The 23,648-nt window shown below is 44.4% G+C and overlaps 1 protein-coding gene across 3 annotated transcripts; it reads right to left on the bottom strand.

Annotated features, from left to right (window-relative positions):
- Positions 1 to 2,298: 2,298 nt before the first annotated feature.
- On the bottom strand, positions 2,299 to 15,377 carry gata2a (GATA binding protein 2a). Of its 3 annotated transcripts, none has more exons than XM_076883803.1 (6): positions 14,952 to 15,377; positions 10,454 to 10,858; positions 9,113 to 9,688; positions 6,275 to 6,420; positions 4,200 to 4,325; positions 2,299 to 3,504 (listed from the first exon to the last, which is right to left on the bottom strand). In XM_076883803.1, exons 2-6 carry the CDS (start codon positions 10,680 to 10,682, stop codon positions 3,205 to 3,207), a joined length of 1,377 nt encoding a protein of 458 aa, XP_076739918.1. In that variant the 5' UTR covers positions 10,683 to 10,858; positions 14,952 to 15,377; the 3' UTR covers positions 2,299 to 3,204. The 3 variants fall into 3 exon arrangements, with proteins under 3 accessions (XP_076739918.1, XP_004545382.1, XP_076739919.1); XM_004545325.2 differs by lacking the exon at positions 14,952 to 15,377 and adding an exon at positions 11,094 to 11,187; XM_076883804.1 differs by lacking the exons at positions 10,454 to 10,858; positions 14,952 to 15,377 and adding an exon at positions 9,794 to 10,016.
- Between the last annotated feature and the right edge of the window lie 8,271 nt (positions 15,378 to 23,648).

Genomic DNA, 23,648 nt, shown 5'->3' with positions numbered 1-23,648 from the left:
AAGTCGTAAACCTCTCGGTGCTCTGATCTAGGTGGCCACCATGTTCAACCCCGCCAACGCATCTGAGATCTCTCCTCTTCATCTCCTCTATGGAATGCCACTCTGATAGGGAAGATAAGTAACATCCTATTTTACAGCTTTTTTTTTTCTTTTTTGTGTCACATAACTCAGGATGTGAGTTAGAAGGAGATGTCTTCTTCAATGTAGCTGTTGGTTTGGTGAGACCTAGTGAGTAAAAAGGATACAAAACCCTCTTGTTGCAGAAACTGAATCAATTTAATGGGGTAGAAAATTGAGCAGGAGTGGCACACGCAGACACCGAAATACTTCACCCAGAAGTCATTTCATGTGCAAGCGTGCGTGCCTTGTGCCCGCTACCTAATGCTACCTAACCCTTGTGAGGCATGTGAGTTAAAATGTAGGCCTGCTTCCTACAAATATGCACACCAGGTTTATGATGCTTGGTCACACACCACACCAACCTTGTATGCATGTGCACTTGCATGTTCATGTCTGCATATGTGCTTGCGAGCTGCTGGCCTGGCAGACTCTGGTATTATTTTTGGGAGAGCTTCTCCTTCCCTCTGGAGGGCCTCATTGAGGAGAGCTGGCTCTCTCCGTCTCCCTCTCTCAGTCCGGGAGTCTGGCCAAGCCCGGCCGAGCAGGCTCGCTGACTATAGCGGTGCACAACTCGCTGGACTCGTGGCCCGTGCAAGGCCCAGCTCCAAAAACACTGTGCTACACACAGATGCTAGGCTGCTTGCTGGCAGTGGAGCGTTACGTTTTCACTTACGTTCAGCAAGTGGATCAAGATGATCCCACCCCCTCAGTGAAAACAGACATTCACATGCAGTCCTTCAGTGCTGTGTTCATGCATGTCGAGCCAGTCAGTGTTGGGAGTTTGCTACAATGTAGCATAAGCTAACCACAGAGCCTTCCAGCTTCACTGGATAGCAACATGCCCTCTATATGTAAAGCCTGGATAAATATTATTTTCAATGTGAACGGATCAAGACTCTGGGAAACCCCAGCAGATCAACCTCTGCAGCAGTCCAGCAGATGTGAGGAGGGTGGAGGGTTCAGGGAGGGGTAGTTGTCTGATTTCACCGTAGACCGTTTAATCGGATGGTTTGTGCTGTGGGTGTGTGAGGGCACGCTGAACTCAGCGATGATGACCTCAAATTGGCCCTAATCGAGCAGACTCATTAGCGGCTGGCTCTGTTCAAAGTTTCTCCAGCCCCGTTATTTTACTGTAATCGTCCAAATGGGAGGGAAGAAGCAGAACGACAAGCGCGGAGGGAAGAATAGAAGACAAACAGAAAATAATGAGAGAGCACGAAGAGGGAGAGTGAAAAAAAGATAAACAAAAGAGAAAGAAAAAGAGGAGGAGATGAGGGAGAAACAGAGCTGACGCCTGCTTCCTGGCAGCCTCAGCTGCGAGCACATCTGTGTGCGAAGGGTTCAAGCAGACCCCCATGTGTTTGCTCAGGTCGCCTGATTGCCTTTCCTTCCTCTTCTCTCTCCCACTAAAGACCCACTGTCCTTCCTCTCACTCCAATCACCCTGGCCGAGGCAGAGAGAGAGAGGGCTACTCCGACAGACGCGGGGAGCAAGAGCAGCTCCTGCTGAACTGAACTCATGACTCAGTATTTTTCACATGCAAATTCATCAAGAATTTGGCTGTTAGAGATTTTTTTTTAAAAGTAAAGAAGAAGGAGACCTTGCATGTATTACTTGGTTAAATTAGGTGTGAATTAGGGTTTGCATTTGTGTGAGAGCATGTGGGTCTGTGCATATGTATGACTGTATGACTTGGGAGCCCTTGGTTGGAGCCTGCTGTCTGGGTACAATGGTCCAGCCCGGGGCTTTAACTCCACAAAGAGGCCTTTTCTTAACAACGAGCCATCACAGATAGAGGAGGAGCCTGACCAAAGCATTACCACGCTTAAGGGATCACAGAGCTTCCCTTGATACATCTGATATCACTTATGATTTTAATAATCAAGTAGTCTTCATTAAAAGGACCGTTCAGGCCATAATGTCTGTCTGTGTGCACATTACTGTGAAAACACTTCAGACACATGATGTGTTCTATCAAAGAGGTACATTATCAAACCTTAAACAAACAGAATCACAATGAGAAATCCACCAACATAGCAGGAGTAGTTTAAAAACAAACTGGGCTCAGGTATAGAAGTTGGGTTTTTTTAAAGGCAAGGAGTGGTCACGCTGTTTTTCTTCTCTTTACTGCCCTTTGTCAGTTGGAATGTGTGCAGCGTATAAGGATAGAGACAGATCTTACCTCAGTATTAAACTTTATTTCCTTTTCTGTGTGAGATGGAAAAATGATAAAAACGTACAGCTCAGGGACTTTTTCATCTAAGACAGGTCAGTGTTTTCTTTACATAATAACCACAAAATTAAAATCAGACGTTTTCCTTGTGTTGGACAAAAGCTTAAAGAGTGAAAATAAATTATCGTAGCAATAATTATAACAATATAACAACAATAATAGCAATTAAGCATTTATAAACACTCTATTTACTGCGTTTTTTTTGTTTGTTTGTTTGCTTTGTTTTCATAAAACTCTGTTATCAAAAACAGGTGGTGTGTACAATCCAGCATGTTAGAGGGGCACTGGTTTTGGGGTGTACTGTTGGTTGGATCTGACTGGTCAGGAACAGGGGCGCATGACTTCTGCGGCAGTCTGTTTAGCCAGTCTGAAGACTTCCAGCACTGAGGAGCAGTCGTGAACGACAGCCTGGGGATGGACAGGGCGCGTGTGTCTCAGTATATAATGAGATGGTCGTGAGGTGAAAACAGCGGTTCTTTTTAAGCCCTCTCATGAGTTTCCTGTTGCAGGATCAAGGAGAGGTGGGTACCAAAGTGACTTAGTAAAAAATAAGCAAAAAAAGAATGACAAACATCTCCAATCCTGCTATCCCCTGTCACCCAAGGACTAACGAACCCCTCCTCACATTAGCTCTTTACAGAGTCCACTTAAGTCTCGCTCTCCGCAGCGGCTCATCAGTGAAGTCAGCCGTGACGCAGCCATAAGTCATCAAGTCCGACTGAAAGTCTTTTCCCTACAACCACTGTACACGAAACAAGGCTGCTCAGCTGTCGTGACTCGGGAGGCCATTTAGTGTTTATGGCGATGTGATGACTCCTACAGGCGAGGGGGGCTCTGGGTCTGAAAAGGCCTCAGTGAGGCTCAGCCCAGACCGGCGAGCGATTGGAGTGGTGGGGGTGACCGAATGAAGGGTGAATGGGCGTGGGCGTTGGCAGCATGTGTCCCGAGTGGCTGAAGGGGGGCAGGTGACCCATGTGGGTCATGTGACTGGCGAGGCCAGGCGCACCACCAAAGGGAGAGGCCTTGTCCTGCATGCATTTGGAGAGCTCGTCAAAGCCGTCCCCTGATCGTTTGTTCCTCTTGGACTTGCTGGACATCTTGCGGTTGCGTGTCTGGATGCCTTCTTTCTTCATGGTCAGAGGTCTGTTGACCTGTGAAGAGCAGAAGAGCGGCACATTAGCTCAGGCGTGGCGAACAAAAGCACCACTGACAGTGTGAATACAGCATTGTAGACATTTAGGTTTAGGTTACTGTCACAGCTCCTTTACAGCCTCTTTATTTTAAATCTTAGCAGAAATATGTCACATGTTGCATGTTTACTGTTTTTTTACTATCCCAATAGCCTTTTATGAATAACCTCAGCGTTATTCATAAAAGGCTATAAATAATGAGCAGCTGTTTTGCATATATAGCTCCATTATAAAGCAAGTCAGGGGCGTGTGGGTTTTTTAATCTTTTGTTTAATTGTCCAAACCAAACAGAACCACAGTGCTCATTAATGAATACACCGGGATGAGGACCAGGCTGGGCTCTGAAAGGAGCAGCCAGCAGACAAATCCTCATCAGTGTAACCGACGCCGTTACACTGAATGACAGTCCCACCCGGCAGCCTCTCTGGGGAGTAACGCCCCCCATTGAAACAACGATGGTTTAATAAAAAAGCCGCCCGGTGGGTTCTGCTCGACAGTGTGAGCAGGCTTTGCCTCCCCACTCTCACTTTCTGTGCTCCTAAATCGATACGAGCTGTCCGCCCACTTAACCAGTTAAGGACCAGCAGCCCTCCCCTCCTCCTTCCTTTCCAAACCCCACACTCATTTTTCTCCCCCCCCCTCCCGAAGCTACTTACATTGTGCAGTTTAAAGTAAAGGCCGCAGGCGTTGCACACCGGATCTCCGTTCCCGTTGCGCCTCCAAAGGGTGGTGGTGGTGGTCTGGCAGTTTGCACAGCAGGTGCCTGCACGTCTAGCAGCGGACTGAAGGAAGCAGGAAAAATGCATCATAAATACTAAACTCGGTCACTTGTGGAAGGGAGGTCAGCGCAGGCGCATCACAGTAGATTTCGTCTGAACCATTAGCAGCAGCAGAAGCATCATTTAGATTAAAATAAAGCCGTAACACTGATACCTTATCCCAGAAAATGTGCGACACGACGGGAAAGTTAACGGGAGGTGTTTCTTAAACTTCTTAAACGGCGGCACGTGAGGTCCCATCTCTGACCGCACAAATATGTGCAGACAAACATCAAAAGAAGCGACACACAGACTGGAGAAATTACTTAACTTCTCTATTGAATCAATTGCATGTATGTCGCCCGCTACAACTATGATCAAATTTTGTAATTTGTGCAATAAGACATGGAGCCATTTTTTTCTTTCTCCCCCCCCCCTGCAGACGTCTCTCACGCTACTCTACAGGCCCGCTAGTAATTTTATTTAATGATAAGTATCCTATTAATGGAGGTCCTGCGTAAACTCTGCATTTTATCACGATCCAAGAAAAAAAAAATGGGCTGCGAGTCGTGTGAGACACGGTGTCCTGTCTGACAATATGCCGCCGTGCCCATTACGGATCGATTTTCCACACATAATAAAAAGCATTAGCTTCACATGCAAGGAGCCTCCGGTTCCGTGCCGTGCGTGCAGCATCCAGGTTAGTCTTTTAATTCATTTCAGGTGGAGTCGTTGCTGTTTACCTGGCGAGTAGCAGCAGCAACAACAACCCAGGTCATTTTCATATGAGGTAAAATATAAATGCATCATAATTTAAATTTAAAAAATGCAAAGCGACTGTGCGTTAAGCCTAGCACTGCCCACCGATAATGACAAACAAGAGAACAACATAAATCCATTTATTTTCCAGTCCCCGCCCCTCGCGGTCTGTCTCTTCACACATAAGCGGCTCCTCCAGTGTTGTGATAATCTCTTTATAGTATATGTCAGTCTAGCCATAGAGAATGCAGAGCGCTGGTTGAAGGCGGAAACAGCCGGGAGCCTGACTTCCTTATCTGGGCCGGCCAGATATCCGGATAGGAAACAACTGGATGCCCCTTTGAACACAACTCTGAAAAACACTTGAGCTGAAAATGCAAAAGCTACAGCCACATGGGCCGACCCAGTGGAAAATGTAATGGACTTTTTTTCTCTTTTACGAATAGGAACGACGTGGAAATCGTCAAGGAACAACACGAAAAACGATCATTTCAAAAACGAGTTTTAGTATTTCAGGAAAAAAAATGCGGTGGAATTTTTCGAATTTAGCAGAAAGTGTTAATGAAGACCATCAGAGCCATCATAATGAGGTTGTGTGAACGAAGTCAAAGGTTACGCAGCTCAAAACAATTTATTAGTTTAGACCTTATTTTTTTAATACCTTAATTAATATAAATCGGCACATTATTATTATTATTATTAGTATTAGTATTATTATGCAATTTGATTACAAATTATATCTATAAAATATTTTAACAAAATATATATAAAGCATACTAGATAGATAGATAGATAGATAGATAGATAGATAGATAGATAGATAGATAGATAGATAGATAGCCCCGTTTTTAGCGGGTTTATTGTGAATAAAGACTGAGCAGCTCTGCAACATGGCACAGCCACCACAGGATTCCTCTCTGTCATTGCTGCCTTTCATTTACTCAAGCATGGTGTTAACTAAAGCAGCATGGGCATTGGTATCAGTAACAGTATCAGAAGTACCAGCAATAATGATAGCAGGAACAATGGCAATAGTAGCAGTATTGTAACAGGCCATGAAGGCGGATCATCGGGGGGTGAGAGGGACAAACAATTCCAGGAAGATCATAGGGAAAATATAACTTTCCTGGAATTGTGCTGCCGGCATCTGCTTTGTGCTCATATTTGGGTGCCTTCTCTCAGAGTGAGGGGATGGAGCGAGATGTAGGACTCACCAGTCTCCGTTTGGGCTTGATAAGTGGTCGGTTCTGGCCGTTCATCTTGTGGTACAGTCCGCAGGCGTTGCACAGGTAGTGGCCGGTACCGTCCCGCCGCCACAGCGGGGTGGACGTAGCACCACAGTTTACACATTCACGGCCCTCTGCATATAGTTCAAGAGGAGGAGACAAAAGGAAATTTTATATAATTAAAAAGTTCCCCCCTCTTTGTGGAGCAGCATATAGCAGCTGTGTAGCACAACCTGGTCAGGTAGTTATAGTAGAGTGGTGCATGACCTCAGATGGCCTTGTAATATGAAGTCAAAAATTGGGGTAGTGACAAACATCCATATCAGTGTGCAGGTGTACCAAGTGTGCACGGCTGCCCAGGACACAGACACCTCTATGTAAATTGATCTGGAGTGGGGAGGCCACAGACAGCCAGAACATGTCCAGAGGTGTCCAACAAGAAGAGTGAGACACACCATCAAATTAAGCCTACATTATTGATCAGCTTAGTGGGCACCCACGAGAGGAAAGTAAGTGTGTGTAGGTGGTATTAAATGTGTCGGAAAGTGTTTGATGAGAAGCTTGCGTGCTGGTTGGTGTCAGAAACAGCAGTGAGACAGCATTGTATCAGCACAAGTTGTAATATAGTTTCTATCATTCTTGGTGACTGGATCAATAGTCAGTGTCCTGTGTGTGCGCATTCTCTTCTGTACAAGCTGCTTAAAGAAAAACTATTCCCACAAGTTTTTCTTCCCCCGTTCAGGTTTGACTTCAAACAGCCTGTTGCTAAACCAAAGCTCATTTAATTCAGGTGTTCCCCTCTCCCTAGAGCATCACCTCATTATTTCTGTTATAATGCCAGCGACACCCAAAGTCCCACCCTTGCACCACAATAGGACCTGACCTGAGCAAAAAGGAAAAAAAAGGCTAGGTTCCTTTTGAAATGCATTTCTTGTGTTTTCGTACCTCCCTTCTCTTCCCCTTAAAGAATTTCACAAGTCAAGCGACCACACACAAGCAGTCTCATTAATATGTTTTACATATTCGCCCACAATGACTTACAACTTTTTGCCTTGCACAATGCTCAGTGTTGAAATACGAAAAACAAATGGGAAGGCGAAACAGCTCCGTGCATAAGGTGAGCTGCACGAGGGGAAGGAGCTGTGGGTTTGAGGGACAGTTCAACAGGAAGCCGTACCGTGAGGTATTCGTGCTGACAGAGAAAATGTCATTGTGGCATTTTGTCCAACAATCAATCACAATTACTGGCACTGGACATTGACTTTGATAGATAAGAGCCTTTTTTTTCTTTTTCTAACGTCGTGGCAGATATGTTTGTGTTGCTGATTCAGGCACAGTCTGGTCAGGCTCTTTTAAATGTCACAGTATAACATTTCTCCACCACAACAGCTCATATTCGCTCAGTATTATCAGGCACCGAGCATTCCCCAGGTGTGTTAAAAAGCACGGCGACAAAGGATGACAATGCAGATAATTGCAAAGCTACATTTGGAACAATTTGTTAACACACTGCATTTTTTGTTATTTCACGTCCATTCTTTCTTTTGTCCAGTAACTCAGTGCACCACAGCTGGAACAATGTAGGGAAATTACACACTCATTAAGCAGGCTGAGTTGTTTTTTCAAATGTCTGCCCATTAGTGTCAGGCATAAAGTCTAAGTATCCCCCCTTAAATTTGACTCCCAGCACATGCAGCATATTGAATCAAAATCCTGTCCAGACAGTCAGAAAATATGCTGCTTTATTATGAACATTTTAATGTCTTTAAAATTAAGGGGAAATGGGAAACTGCTTGAGTCCTTTTTTAAAAATCCATGGTTGCTCATTGCACCAGAATGCACTCTCATCTTCACGGAGAATCAGATCTGCTGTGAACTTGCTCGCCCCTCCACTTCATGTCAGCACAGCGGGCCAAGGCCGTGCTTAAAAACACAAACAGCAGGGCTCTGTCGCCTGTGCTTTGTTAGTGCTGGGGAGAGCGGTGGGCGGGGTGGAGGTCGTGATTTGTTCACTTGGAGGTATACAGGATATGGCAGGAGCCAGGGCGTCGTGACTCCCTCGTTTTTTAAGCGCAATAAAGGCCACGTTTAAAAGAAAACAAGCCTGTGGCACGAACATGTACCTGCCTGAGCACCGTTGATGGTGTGGCGTCTGAATGTAAAGTTAGTGTGTAAAAAAATGTCAGTGTTGGACTTTTTTCTCTCTGCTCAAAAAGCGGCTAAATTATTTCACTTATTTTTAAAAACATATACTTAACCAGTTTATATGCATCGTTTAGTTGTTATTTATATGTAAAAACATATACATATGAATAACCAGTCAGTCCCAAAAATTATATAATCCCACTTTCGTTCTCTATTTTTTGCCTATTCGCCTCGATTACACTGACATTTTAAGAGAATGAATCACACAAGTATGAAAAAAAGTGTAATGGGTGAAATAAGACTTGACAGTGTCCGATGTGGAAATTATCGCTCTTTTTTCCGTATAAGCAACTCACTGGAGCAACAAGTCTGAGCCACGAAGTTTACATAATACAAGCATTAAGAAATTGATAAATGTAATTACACCTGTGAATAAATGAAAGAGAAAATAAAAGAATAAAATGATGCTCGCACCATAGTGGAAATACTAATATCACCTTTACGTGGAGACCAATGAAATATTCATCAACCGATGATTGGTTGTGTAAACTAACCTATATTGCGCAACGCTTCACCGCTCAGCTGAATAAACCATAACCATTTAATTAGGCCTTATCGATTTGATCTGCCATCTGATGAGAAAAAGGGGGGAGGGGGGCTCAAAACACACGTGAGACTCACCTGAGCTCGATCTGGCTTTGCTTTTGCATTTGGGCGTAAAGCTGGACGAGGACCCGCCGAGCAGGCTGCCGGGATGGAAGAGACTGCCGCCGTATTCGTGGGGTGTAGAGAGAGAGTAGGCCGGGTAGGTTGGGATAGGGTGATGCGTGGCTGGGGCCTGGCTGTTCATCGAGGCCAGGCCGCTGCGGAGCGGACTGCAGCTCTCCATTTTCATGCCGTCCGTCAGCGGCACTTGGTACTTTATCGACTCTTTCTCATCCATCCTGGTTGAGGTGGAGGTCGGAGAGGTAGGGCCGGGGTCCGGGGACACGTCTTTTGGAGGGGTAGGGGGGAAACTGTACAAGTGCGGGCTGGAATGCGACGCTGGAGTGAGCGAAGACACCGGAGCGGTGCCGGTGCTGCTACTACAGGGGTAGCCGGAGCCGGCGGGGTGAAGGCCGGGTTTGCTGAAGTGGCTGACCGCCCATGCGTTGTGGTGGTGTGCAGCAGACAGAGCTGCTTTACCGGGGTCCAGCCAGGGAATACCGGGGCTGTGGATGAGGTGTGGCCGGCAGACCTGGTTCCCAGTGAGGCGAGCTGAAAACCATAACAGTCTATTTAATATGGCTGTATTCTGCTTTAATTTCTCAGTAATTCACAAGTCTTATCATTAGTTTACAACTCAGTTAAAAAAAATCTTACCTGTTAAATTCCCTGAATTTCTCAAATCCGACATTTAGCTCCAGATGTAGATAAAATATTCGTAGTTGATTTTAAATAATAGATTTATTTTTTTTAAATCGAAATTAAGTAACCTCTCTACAAATAGTTTCCATTAAATGAAAGCAGCCGATATAGCATTATGAAAGCCTACAAAAGTGTTAAATAAACAGCGCTCCTTGTCTGGGCATTATCTTTTCGTCCGCAGCAGCTCTCGGACTAAAGGTTGTTATTAGTAAATTTGCGCTTTTTATTTTATATCCGGGAAGTGCCTCTCTCCCTCCAGAAACTCCTGCCCCAACAGAGAGGGGTTAAGTGACATACTTCCCTTTCCTCTTGCTGTCATTTGTTAGAAATTCCTTTTATGTTGGTGAATTGACCCAGGAAAGTCAAGAAGGACTTTTTCTAACTAATTGCTGCAGAGGCTTTTGTTGTTAGGCTGGCAATAAGCTTTTTTACACACAAAAATCATTAGCCTTTAATATCACACACACACATTAAAATTATGGTATTATACGACTCTTTTAAAACATGGATCTATAAATGGATTTTTTTAAATACAATTTTATTTATATTGTATTTTCAGACATCTTATCTTATCTGGCCTCACACTTGGTGATCGTAAACTTGAGCGCATCTTACCGTGTGCTTGGCTGTAGGTGACCCTTGCTCGGGAGTTGGTGTAGTAGGGGTTCCCTTGAGAGTCCAAGTGGTTCAGAAACATATCAACCTCGTCCTGCGGCAGTAAAGGCGCCATGGGCTCCATGTAGTTGTGGCTCAGGCTGTGGTGGTGAGAGTCCGGGTGCTGACCGTTCAGCACAGCATGATGGTGCGCCATCCACCGAGACTGATCTGCCGCTGTGACCTCCATGTCTGAGCTGACAGTCTCTATTTTTTCCCCTCTCCCCTTGAATGCCTCTCTGTTTAGGCTTTATTTGCCTCCAAGTGGAAGTCGATTCCTCCTTAAAATATAGTTCCTGAACTGTGATTTACAGCAGAAATAGAATCCTTAAATAACTCGCTCTCCCTTCTTCTCCTCTGGGATACCTGCAAAGAGACGAAAGCAACATATTAGTTTAACGACACGTCTCTCCTTCCATGCAAAATCGAAGCACCCTTCGTTTTTTATCTAATTATAGCGGGTGACACGTAAAGTAAACTTTGCACAATTTAGGGTTCCTGCCATTACAAGTCGGAAAAAACAAGACATCGCTGTCTCCAAGTCGAAGCAACGCATCCTGTATCCGCATAAAGAAAACACTTAAATGTCTCCTCTGGATACCTGTTGCAGTTGTGATCAGCTGATGGTATACAGAGCCCTGGATGTGTAAACCTCTTGATCCTTGCAGTGCTCAGGCGCATTAATGAGATGTGGGGCAGACTGATGCGGCTGGCGCCAGTAAATTCCCATATCAAGCCATGGGGGGCGGGGCGTCGGTCTGGACCAATCATAGCGGGCACTGCTGCAATTGGCTAAATGCGTCCCTGCTCTCCTTCTTTCAATTTTCATTTTCCTGCACCGAAAAACTAAAAGACTTATCAATCAGCAGTGTAATTTCTCGGGGATCTTTTTTTTTCGCTCATGAAGCTCAAACGAAATGAGCAATCGACCTCTGATAATCTGCCTTTTTAGCGACGGGCTGAAGACAGAGCCTAACAATGTGTGAAATTTACACCTTAATATATATGGCCCAGTGTTAGCTTTTTACAACGTACCCATGCAGGCGTAGCTCCCCTTGGTCTCTATAAACCCATTTACAAAATATTGTTAAACCTTTCGTTTTTTTAATACTCGTGGGTGATATTTAAAATTCGCACCCACTTGCGAATGTCTTTTGGTTTTATGCCACAGTTGACCGGTTAAAGCTGCATATCAATCCTTATTACTAGCAATAAGCGTAAGTATTTTGATTGTTGTCTTCCCCATGTAAATACAAAAAGCAATTTCAGCACCTCTTAAACCAACAGAGGAGGAGTCGATTTATGACCCCGAATTGCCCCCCTCCCATTGTTGGGAGCGCCTAATTGTCTTTAATTAGTAGCACGACATTCCTTTTGTGAAAACAGTGGTTTTTGTCTCGGGGGCAGAGCAATCAAAACATAGTTTGCATTTCTAATGACGCCCGTTGATAATTCGGCCAGACAAAAGGGGATAGGCGCAAGGCCTCACGTTGCACGTAGGGTACGAAAAGTCAGTGGGTGACAGTCAGAGCGTCTCCCGATGCGCTCATTCACAAACTGCCCACAAAAACAAAAATGAAACCTGGCGGGGTATTTAATCTTTAGACAAAAAGGGAAAAAATGCGTTTCTGTCCAATTATATTTTTTCTTGTATTTATTTCTTTGTTTATTGAAAGCGTGCGTAAAATGAGCAGCACATGCGCTGTTATTTGTGCGCAAGTAGATCTACGTGCACTGCCGCTGCGTTTGTGTGATTGACAAGGAGTAATTGGAAGGTGCCCTGAACAGACTGGCCGCCACGCCGACGCCGGGATCCAACGTCACAAAATCTAACTAGGAGCTGAGCAGTGTGGGTGGGGGCCTGCGGGGGGTTGCCGTGATGACACGGCACAGGTCATTTAGGCGATAATCACGTTTGATGTCATACCTGCGGTATAACTGCGCGCCTGTGTGTGTGTGTCAGTCATCAGTCATTAAATCTCGGGCATGTTGCCAGAGGCAGCGAGTTGATGAGCTCAGCCCTTTGAGCTTGTCAACTCCTAAAATCAACAAATTACAACATGTGTGGCAGCAGAGGGCCAGCGACTCCAATAACTGACATTCCAGTGGAAAAGAAGCCACAGTTGGCAGGTGGAGTGAAGTCTACCTTAATATGCTTATTAATTGTCAGTGACAAATATTGTGTTGTAATTTACACTGCATCAATCAACAATACTGCACCAATTACCCACAATTTAATGCCGCACAGTAATTGCTGTCACATGCTTGAACCCTAAGCAACAAGGACTCCCTCTGTTTGAGCGTCAGTGAGTATGCAGCAATGCTCTTGATCCTGTAGCCATCAGTGAAAGGACACTGCACACTGTGGCTCAGACTTGCCGGTCTGTGTTGCATTCTGGCTGTGTTAACCACTGGGAGAGTGAGTCAGGCTCAGGATAGCTGCTGTAGTATTCCCATTGTTGTTTGCATGTTTGCCAAATGGATTACTCAGCAGGATTTACCCCCTCTGTAATTTATACCTTCATTAATCCCATTTGTATCTTTGCTGGAACAAAAAGATGGGAGAGGGTGATGGAGGGTTAGTGGGAGAGGACGGGGGGTGGGGGAGTTGCTGTTGCCTTTTTCCCTCTGTCTTTCTCAAGGACACAGCAGTATTGTTTCACCCGGCGATGCCATCCAAAGAGCGGAGAACGCGTCCCCTCGCACAACGCCTCCTGAGCTGGGCGAGAACTGTGTGCAACAACTGTATCACCGTGCAGCCACAGTGGCTAATGAACAACAAGATTATCATTCCGATCCATGCTGTTATTAAATGGGATTGGCTTTATCTACCTGTTTGTTCCCATTGGGCACGGTCATCCATCATTATCCAGTGTAGGTGTGTGACTGTGTGCCCAACTATGTGTGTGTGTGTGTGTGTGTGTGTGTGTGTGTGTGTGTGTGTGTGTGTGTGTTTTGGGGGGATGGGGGTGTGAAGAGCCACTGTGGGGCTTGTGAAGATAAGCAGAGCCAGAGAGAAGAGAATGACAGAAACCAGCTGAAGCATTATTGTCCCCTTTACTCACGGCTAATTAGATCGAGCCAGGGCACTGGGTGGGTGGGGGGCTTTATAGACACAAGCACCCACCATATAACTGCTGAGAGAGGGAGCCTAAGAGCAGCACAGTCTCCCATTTAAGTCATTTTTGAATCAAAAATAATGACATTTCAGAAAAAGCGGGTAGGACATTAACATGGACTGCACACACTCAACAAAAAGTGATTACAGACCGCAAGGTGAACCTAGTTTTACAGTCAAAACCACTTATTGGAGCTATAAATACAAAAACAAAAAAAACACATTTGGACCTCTTACCATGTTTACTCACAACTCCATCTTCATGCCACTGTTCTTTGCTGTAATCATTTCAATTCAATTCACAGCTTTATTTAGACAGCCCCAAATCTTAACAACAGTTGCCTTTATATTGTAAGGGAGAGACCCCGTGGTAACGCAGAGCCTCCATGAGCAAACACTTGGTGACAGTGGGAAGGAAAAAACCCCTTTGTATAGTCACACACAATCACGCCATGCCTCTTAAATCATGCACACATAAAGCAGACCCAGCAGCACAGGTAAGAGAGGGTGGAAGAAAAAGAAAGGCACTCCTGCGTGCCTGCGGAGACGCACCAGCCCTCCCCCTGTCTCAGCTCCACCAGTGTAGTGATGTGATTGTTCCTTCTACTGATCAAAGAGGGTTACTCGAGTCATTATGCGTTTTAAAGCGTGACAATTGAATACCTTTGTCGTCACTAATATCTCGCTGATGATACACTAAACAATTTAGTTTCTTTTTTCTTTTCCTTTTTCGGGGCCAGAACACCCTTCCCACGGCAACACGAAAAGTGAGCCACGTTAAAAAGGATTTATTTATTTATTTATTTTAAGAAGCTATGGCACACATACATCCGTTTTGTTAACCCGGACTTAATCTTGAACTTTTTTGGTCGATCATTCGGGAAAAACAAGCGGTGCTGTAGAAATTAAAAGAAAAACAGCGCGCTTGCAGTGAATATGAATAATAATGACGAATAATAATATGAGTAATGAATGATAAAATACATTACAACGTATGACTGCATCAAACATATAATATCACTGTACCGCTTTAGAGATGTTGCGGAGGGTTATATTTGGCCTAATATCCAAATATCTGTGACAGTGGGGATGTATAATTATAAATAAAGAGTTCATAAAGAGTGCACGTGCGATCAGTGTACTTTATTCCTCGATAGCCATGAAAATAATGCACAAGCAACCGTTTTTCTTTTTTTATGCTGAGCCTGTAGCAATTATTATTACCAGTACCTTACTTTGAATAGCCTCATATATAATTACAAAATATCAAATAAAAATAAAATAAAATCATAAATAATATTTTAAAGTTCAGATAGTTTAAAAACGCAGTAATTGGCTTACCTCCACCAGTCTTGAACAGCAGACAAAGTCAAACCGGAGAAAGTGGAACCATCTGATTCACTGCGCAGCTTCGCGTCTTCTCTGCCCTCCCCTCCTTCTCCTCCTCCTCCAAAAATAAATGATAACAATAATAATAACGGTGCAAAATGAACGACCAAACCGAAGAGGTGTCCAGATCTGCCCCGTTTTTATGATGCTGTCGAGACTAAATGGAAAACCCGGTGGCCTGATGGTCGCTGCTCTGTGTGCTGTGTCGTCACGGAGCGGAGAGCGGTGAGTGTCTGCAGTATCCCCCCTCTATTCTCGCTCTGTCCAAACCTCTGTGAATATGAGCATTAAAAAAAAATGAAGAAGAAAAAAAAAACTTGTGTGCCTGTGTGAGAGGCTGCGGGCACACAGCAGCGTAATGGCACGTCAGCCAGCAGCCTGTCTTCCGGGTCCTGGTTAAATACAAAAAACTGGCAGCGGTACCTGTCCCCGAGAGGTTCTCAACATACTTTAGGATAGCTTGTGTCTCACGTGCTTTTCAGCATTTCATCCTTTTGTTTTTAAAATGTATATCAACGTTCCTCGAGGTCACTGTGAGCTCTGCCCTGACAGACTGATGTGCTGCTTACCTGAGCCTGTGGATTTAATATATGGTCTACATACATGCAGGGAAATAAAGAACTTCGCTAGATGTTGGAGCCACCAAGGGAGCGAGCAGAGTCCCCGAACCCAACTTGTCCCAGCTGCATAATGCGCAGTCATTATGATTAATTTGGGGCTGAACCTGAGGCTTGTGACCGGGGGAGTGAACTTAGAAATTGCATAGCTGGGAAATGCACGGTGCTCTTTCTAAAGCTTTCCTTGCTCAATAATTAAAGTCTAAAAGCTACTTTTTAGTGATAATAAATGCTCTATCTTCTTTTCTTGTTGTTTTCTTTTCGCTTTTTGTAACAACTCGGATAGACCGAGAGCCTCGGTCCTAATTGACTTACTGAGATATTTGATTTGAGAGAACCCCCCCCCCCCCCCCCCCCCCACCTCCCGCCCAAAACACTGAGTTAAACATGTTTAAAAAAGAAAGAAAAATACCCATCCCTCCCCCTCCACCCCGTTTTTTTTATGTCTGTGTGTGTTTGGGGGGGCTTTATATCCCACACAGCAACAACAACTTTGTAAAACATGCAAAGCCTCTAAAATCTCTTGCACGCGACCTGGGCTCGTGCGTTGCGCCGAAGCCAGGCAGGTGCAAGGGGCGCGAGGACCTCTGCAACTCGGGGCCCGTGCTCCCCAGAGTGCGCGCACACACACATACACACATGGAACAAAAAGGGAAGAGAAAAGAAAAGAAAATGTGAAGTCTGACTGAATTGCTGAATTGGTAAACATTTGTTTTAATGTTTGGACTCGTCAGAGCAAAAAGCTTGGAGGCACGAATAATAGACGCCAATAGGCTAACATAAGCACTTTTTATACTTTCTCAGTATTATTTGGACTCTTAACAGTCTAAAAGTATAAGGTTTTGCGGTTTTGAAATAAAGCATTCTTTTTTGTTTTATTTGTTTTTAATATTTTAAATCTGAAAACTGTTGGCTTATTTTAGGTTATTTTAGCGAGTTGTTGTGGACTAAACAACGTTGTGTATTTTTATTAAGTTGATAATGCAAACCCAATAAATGTGAGTTCACATATGTGTCTTTTAACAACAGTTACAATTTATTCGGTAGTTGTTTTTTTATGTCTCTCAAATACATCAATATTATTACTTTTCCAATAAGTTGAATGTTTCAAATTCACTAAAACTTAATATTATAATAAATATTTAGCAATATTTAATAAATAGTATTTGTTTTGTTAATGCGTTTTCTGTGCGTTCTGCACATACTCCGTGTGTATGTGTGGGTGCGCGAGTGTGTGTGTGTGCACGGCTTTCGTCAGGGAGATATTATATGCACACTGCATTAGATGCCAGGGTCCTTCTCCTTCTGATTATTACCAGGGGTAATATTTCATCGGCACCGCGCAATCTTTGTTCTCTGTGAAGATAATAAATGGCCTAATCGTTATCAGCAAACTGCTGGGGGTGTCAGCACCGACCGAGGCTGGAAGCGGGGTCCAAAGTGCTGCTGAATAAATTGGTGTTCCTTATCTCTCACTCCCAGATTATCGCCGCCTTTTCAAACTTGCACAACAAATACATTCAATGCATCTAATGCATCATTTGTGGGGGGGTGGGGGGGATCCCGCAGGTTGATAGAGACAGAGCGCAGGGAATGAGACGTATTTACACGTTTTCCGCTGCAACTAATATAAGCTCTATTTGACATTAGAAGGAGTTTATTGGCCGGACCACTGGTGCACGCACTTTACATATCACCGCACGCCGTGATGCTATCTCTCTGATTAGCCTCATCCTTTTCTATGTGTTAGATTAATCTGTCTCTCCTCTTTCTTCTTCTTCGTCTTTTTTAAAATGCATCCCATCTTTTGGGAATTTATGATACAGCTTATTTTGGGATTTTACTAAATGAGGCAATATTGTCACACATTTCCAAACTAAATTTCAGTAGTTTTTTTTTTAGTAGGTTGGGAATCAGGCTATCTACAGTAGCCTACAGATAAGGTGATAAAGCTCAATTTCCAGCTATAATTGCACTTGTGAAAATGATTCCGTCCTAATAAACACATCGGAACACGATAGGATTATCTTCATTTCCACAATGGGATAAGCCGCTTAACATGCACCGTTAGTTTTCTCTGATTTGTCCGGTCAGCAGGCCTGCTCCTCCACAACAGGGCCTCGCTTTAAAGGCCCGTGTTATCACTTAAACAAACTGCTGTGGCATTTGGTTGAATGAATGCGCCTCGTCCGCCACAATTCAGTTCAGCTTCGTCTAAATTTTACAATTGATGTCACTAAAGTGCATTTTAATCTGTCCAATCCACTGTTCTGGGGACTGACCTTTCTTTAAAATGGAACTTGTAACTTCACCACTAAAAACAGGCTTCGTTGTAAATGTGGTAAGAAAATAGTTGTGTGTTCTTAATCGAGCACGAGATGCAGCATTCAAGAATGACACTTATAGAAAAAACAGAAAAAAAGAAAACAGTCTCCAGTTGACACACACACACTAGCACGCACCCCCCCTTTTAATACCACGGCATCTCCACCGGCCCGGTGCTCTGATGGTCTCCTAGACAACCGAGATAACGGTGCAGCAGTTTTCCATATCGGTCCCGGAGTCTATTATGGCTCGGGATTAGCTCTCTTTCCGAAAAGGTCATATACAAAGTCACCAATCCTGCTCTTTTCGCTGCCATATGGCCCCACGCGTGAGGGCACATTCATAAACATGCGTGTGTCATTTGATTTATTGCCATTAGACTAATGGCACTGTCCCGTTTTACTGCGCTTCAAAAACTAGTCATGTAAACTGGAGCCTTGTGAGGAGACAGCGAGACCACGGTTATCCCCAGGACTGAGACTGCGAGTTTCTGCAGGAGAGACAGCTGGCCAGGAGACCATGTGCTGTTATATAGCGACCCCTGGCGAGAAAGGGATGTACTGTAGGACAAACGTACAGTACTTGGATTCAGAAAGCAAATCTCCCTCACTTTAACACTTCTGTTGCAGTCCTGCTCTACAATCAGCAGTTCAAAACGTCATATGGATTTAGTTTTTAAATTAAAAGTGTTCCATCATGTTTTCAGCAGCAGATCATTGGGTCATAGAATCTGCAGGCCTGGATTAGTGCACTTTATCACACTGCTCTTGGCTATCGTCTCTCTCTCTCCAAGTGATAGCGAATGTACCCACATCCACCCACCTGAAATAACATTTTTTTGCTAATATTTATCCCCTCTCTACACTGCACTCATAACTCATTCACATTTATGGTTTCACACTCTTCCACACCTCTACCACAGCTAATTTGAAGTTCGCTTTTGCTGCAGTTGCTGGAGCTACACGGTGCACCCAGATTCAAATAAATACACACTTTGACACTGCTTTGTGGTCTTCAGTGATGGCGAGGACGTGCGGCTAACATTGCTCTGTCATTGCATTAATATGTTTGTTTTTTGTTTCCCACCTTTTGAATTGCCTGTCTGCTGCACCAGACGTTGTGGGTGGAGCTGGTTCAAATACTGAGGTCTAACAAGCTGACTAAACCATCTGCAGTGAAAGCATAGGCTCCATTTTTATCCCTGTAGTTTCCCCACTTTGTTTCCATAATCATTTGCTCTGCTAGTATATAGAATTATTCATCTTTATATATATTTGTATACTCCTCATTGATCAGCCTGTTTTGTGCGCTCTTACTTTCATTGGCCTTACTCTTACTTTCATATTTTTTAAAACCTTTGGGTAAAACATTCCAAGGCTACACCTGTGTGTATTTGTCCTTGGACTCTATCAGGCGGGATAGGAAGCTGTGCTATGAAAGCTGAACTGTTGCACCAGTCTCTGATCACCTTTTCAGGGTCTTCGGTGTAATTGGCTGCATTCATTCTTCACTCAGTTCAGTCCAGTCTCCCTTTTCCTGCTGCTGAGAAGTTCCCCTCTAGTCACGATGCGTCACCGTCCTTCTCTGTAGGTGGCTTTAGTAGTCAAAGTGATGAACACGGGGTGTGCCAGACGCTGTGCTTCGAGCTATACCCAGATAGTTCAGCTTTTATCTCATCAGACCAGGGAATGTCCTTTAATGTTGTATTTTACTAAATATGTGGATGTGGCAACATTATATAGTTACGGTGGCTGTTCTAAGGGTAAATGTCTGACTTGATGGAGGGCAGCTGAGAAGGATCAGTCTCTCTGTTACTATTTCACTGTTGTTGTTTAACAGGCTTCTTGAGAATATCCAAGACTTTTTAAATTATTTCATACCTGTGAAATGTGCTTTTCCAAATTTCTAACAGAAGTCTACAGAGAGTTCCCTTGAGTTTGTGGTTTAAAGTGAATTGTGAGCTTTACATATAACGGGTACATTACTCTCGTACCTTACTCTGTTCAGTTTGGCAAATGTCTCTGTCTTTTTCTTTAAAACATTAAAAATAAATAAATTAACTTATAAAATGTTTTCTCTCTGTCATTATGACACTTACGTTGATATACAAAACAAATGTGTTCGCGTTCCCATGTATCACATAAAACAGGCTAAATTGTGCAAAGAAAGTGAAAGGCTGCAAATACTTTCCGAGTCTCTGAAGACTGGGTAATAAAGAAACGGTGATATTCAAGCAGTACAGCAAGGGAGGGAGACTAGTGCACAGCTGGAATGTTCCAGCTGGGATTCCCGGTGGCTGGACAGGAAGTTTGAGGAGTTCTGACAGGAAGTGTGTTCTCAGAGAGGGTGGAGAGAGAGAGAGAAGGGGGAGATGTTTCCTGTTGGTTCTCCCCACATGTTTTGACGCCTTGCTCATTCTGGGTCCTCTTCACACCCACCATGCACACGTACCAGTATGCAAATGCTGCTGGTCACATCCACCCGTGCTAATAGCAGACTGCTATTAGAGGATAGTGGTAAGCTGAGAGAGTAAATCATGTACGTAGGGCAGGATTGTGTCACAGGATGCAGATGTCACCACATGAAGTGAAACTTCCTGCCCATCAAAGCAGTCAGTACCAGTTTAATGGACTCACAATGTGGAGCCCGTGTAAATTAGGCTTCCAAAATTCAGGAGGGAGAAATGATGGAGGAAAGGAGGAGAGAAGGAAAAAAATAAAGTGTGTGTTTGCAGGGGGGTGGGGGCGGGGGGCTGTATTGTAGGAAGAGATCTGATGGAGTGATATGTGGATTGCGAGAGGAAAACTCTCTTTGTCTCTTCTGAGCTCAGTGGACAATCAAAGTTTCCTATCAGCTCTGGAGTAGGGGAAATTGGCTGCCCTGGGAAGGAGAGGGCCACTCTCACAGCCAATGGGAAGTGCCCCTGTCACTCTAATCAGGTCTGATAGAGAAAGTAGGAAACGTGTGTGTGCCCGTGCACATGCTCCGACGAGAGTGGCTTTTAACAGAGAGCAGCTTTGTTTCACTTGTCTTCGTATGATCCAAGATGATACAAAGTAGCGTCAGGCCTTCATCTGCAGCTTATCCCCTGCACTGAGGGACAGACATGAGCTGCACGGGCACGTTTTTTTTGCCAAAAACTTGCCCTGAGAGGCATGACCATCGGTGCTTTGATGGAGCGCCATGTGGCAGAGATCAGTGGGTCTTAGTGGGAGCTGTGGACAGTTGCACATAAGGACGGCAAGGGAAGAGGATTACTGTCTCATCAATACAAATCCATACAGGGAAGGAGGCTGACATCAATATGCACAGAGATATAGGCAGGGGCTTTGAGTGAGCGTGCACGGTGTAAACATCTGCACAAGAGGACCACAACGGTGAACTCTGGATTCATGGGGGGAGGGGGGTTGTTGTTGTTTTTTGTGCCATCCATCGTTCTCACTGCCCCTCCATCCCCACCTTCTCCATACCAGACAAGAATGCCCCCCCACCCAACCCCCTATCCTCTGTTTGAAGTCCCATCTCCATCTCTGCGCTCCTACACTGTCCTTCCCTTCCTCTGCCTGTCTGAATGTCATATCTGTCAGCCTCGCTCCTCCCCGCCTCCTGCAGCTGCAACCGGGGCTACAGACGCCTTCATTGTCCTCCTCTTCCTCACTCTGACGCTTCTGCACTCGGCCACATCACACCTGCCACCTGCACAGGAGGCAGAGCCCTGGGACCTGAGCCGCGGGGGCTTTCATCCACTCCTCACCTCGCCCTTCAAGAGCCTCTCATCCCCTCATCCCGGCGCCCTGTCACTGAGGAATGGCCGGTGCAGAGGGCCGTGGCAGAGTGGGACACAGAGCTCCTGTTGTAAAAAAAAAAAATGTTTTAAGCGGAGCCAGAGGGAATCAGTGCAGGTGAGGCGTGTGTTTGAGGGCGAGTTTTGCGGTTAGATTTGACTCATATTTCTTCTTTTTGATGATATTCCTTTATGGCTGAGTATGAGGAGTGGATGAACTGAATGAATGTATGTCATGAGGAGCGTGGACCTGAGAGTGTGCGCATAATAACATGCTGACAGTGAGGGTGGTGGCTCTGTCTCAGTGATTTATGAGAGTGTGCTGTGAAGGGTCCTCTGAGCAGGATATTGTTCCCTGACTGGTGACTTCTGCCTCTCTCTCTCTTTGTGTGTGTGTGTAGTTGTGTGTGTGTGTGTGTGTGTGTGTGTATTTGAGAGCAAGAAAGATTAAGAGGGAGAGTACTGCAGGTGAGCCCTCAATGTAATCAATCACCACCACGTCACCAAGCCTAGGGACTTGTGGATTACCTCTTCTCTTCAACTGATATCTAGTTTGACTCCAAATCTTTTTTCCCCTTCTTTTTTTTTGCATATTCATTATTTCTGGCAGATAAAGAATGAACACACTCTGCATCATTACTATACTTCAGGAAAGGAAGATAATAATCGACTCCATGCCTGAGGGGGGACCGTGACAGCTCAACCGCATGGCCCAACCAGTCCAACACCCTGCACAAACCCCACCATCCACCTCAAACACACACACACACACACACACACGGTTTGCCACATCAGGATACAGTGCTGCACACGAATTCCGGTTCAAACAGTATTTTGCTCGGTTTACACCAACAGATAAACCGCAGCTCTTCTGTGACCGGTAATCATATCCTGGCCCAGAACTGAAAAGACTGAAAGGCCTCCAATGAGCCACAACAAGACAAACAGCCGTGTAGGGAAGCGAATGCATCAACAGACTCATGTTTGACACGAGCATTAAGGTGCAGCCACGTTCGATGGCATCTCCGTCGGAGTAAAATACCAGAGACAATACAAGTAGAGTTTACGTACAACTGTAAGAGCGTTCCAATTTCTAGTTTTGATACCTTCTGGTCCTTTTGTAGGTTATTCTGGGGGAAAAAGACACAGCCTGCAGTAGTGTGCAAAAGTCTGGAGCCACTCTTTATTTCTTAATATCTTCTGTAGGCCAGACTTTCTTTTCATTTTTAAAGTGAAGGTCTGCTGAAGGTCTTTTTAAGTTTTTATTTGGACATTGACTTTTGAATAATTTTAAATTGCATCTTTAGGCTGTTCCCATTTCTTTATTTGAATCTATAGAAATGCCAAAGAAAACCGTTTGGTGGGTATAAACTTGTATTGGAACAACAAAATGATTCCCAAAGAGCTATAAACTGGTAATTTGGCCTATTTCAGTGAACATTTTGTTCAGTATGTGTTTGCTGATATACGATACACAACTTCGTCCCTGTCATGATTGCAGGCATTAAGGCAGAAACTTGCTTCAATTTAAAATAAACATTTAAAGTTTCGTAACTCCACGAAAGATTAACTAAATAAGTTCATGTTTAACTTGCAACTTGATAAATTATGTTGGTGTCATTCATTTTAAAAGATGTGTTGCATATATATTAGTCTCCATCACAAGGTTACCTCTGTATGATGAAGTGCTGCTCTGAAGTTAGAGAGAAAGTAAGCTCACTGGCCACTTCATTAGTTACACCTCTCTAGCAGATCCAGTAAGGTGTTCAGAAAATTTTGTGTCGTCCAGCAGATTTGCCCAATTTCCTGTTCACCCGCGTCCCAAAGGTGCTCCATTAGATTCATGTCACGTTCAAGGAATCAGTTTGAGAAGATTTGAGCCCTCTGACAAGGCATTTTCACCCAGAGAACCGCCGCTCCCAG

Source organism: Maylandia zebra, linkage group LG5 (genome assembly GCF_041146795.1).
Source record: "Maylandia zebra isolate NMK-2024a linkage group LG5, Mzebra_GT3a, whole genome shotgun sequence".
Lineage (NCBI taxonomy): Eukaryota > Metazoa > Chordata > Actinopteri > Cichliformes > Cichlidae > Maylandia > Maylandia zebra.
This window is presented reverse-complemented; position numbering and strand designations above follow the sequence as displayed.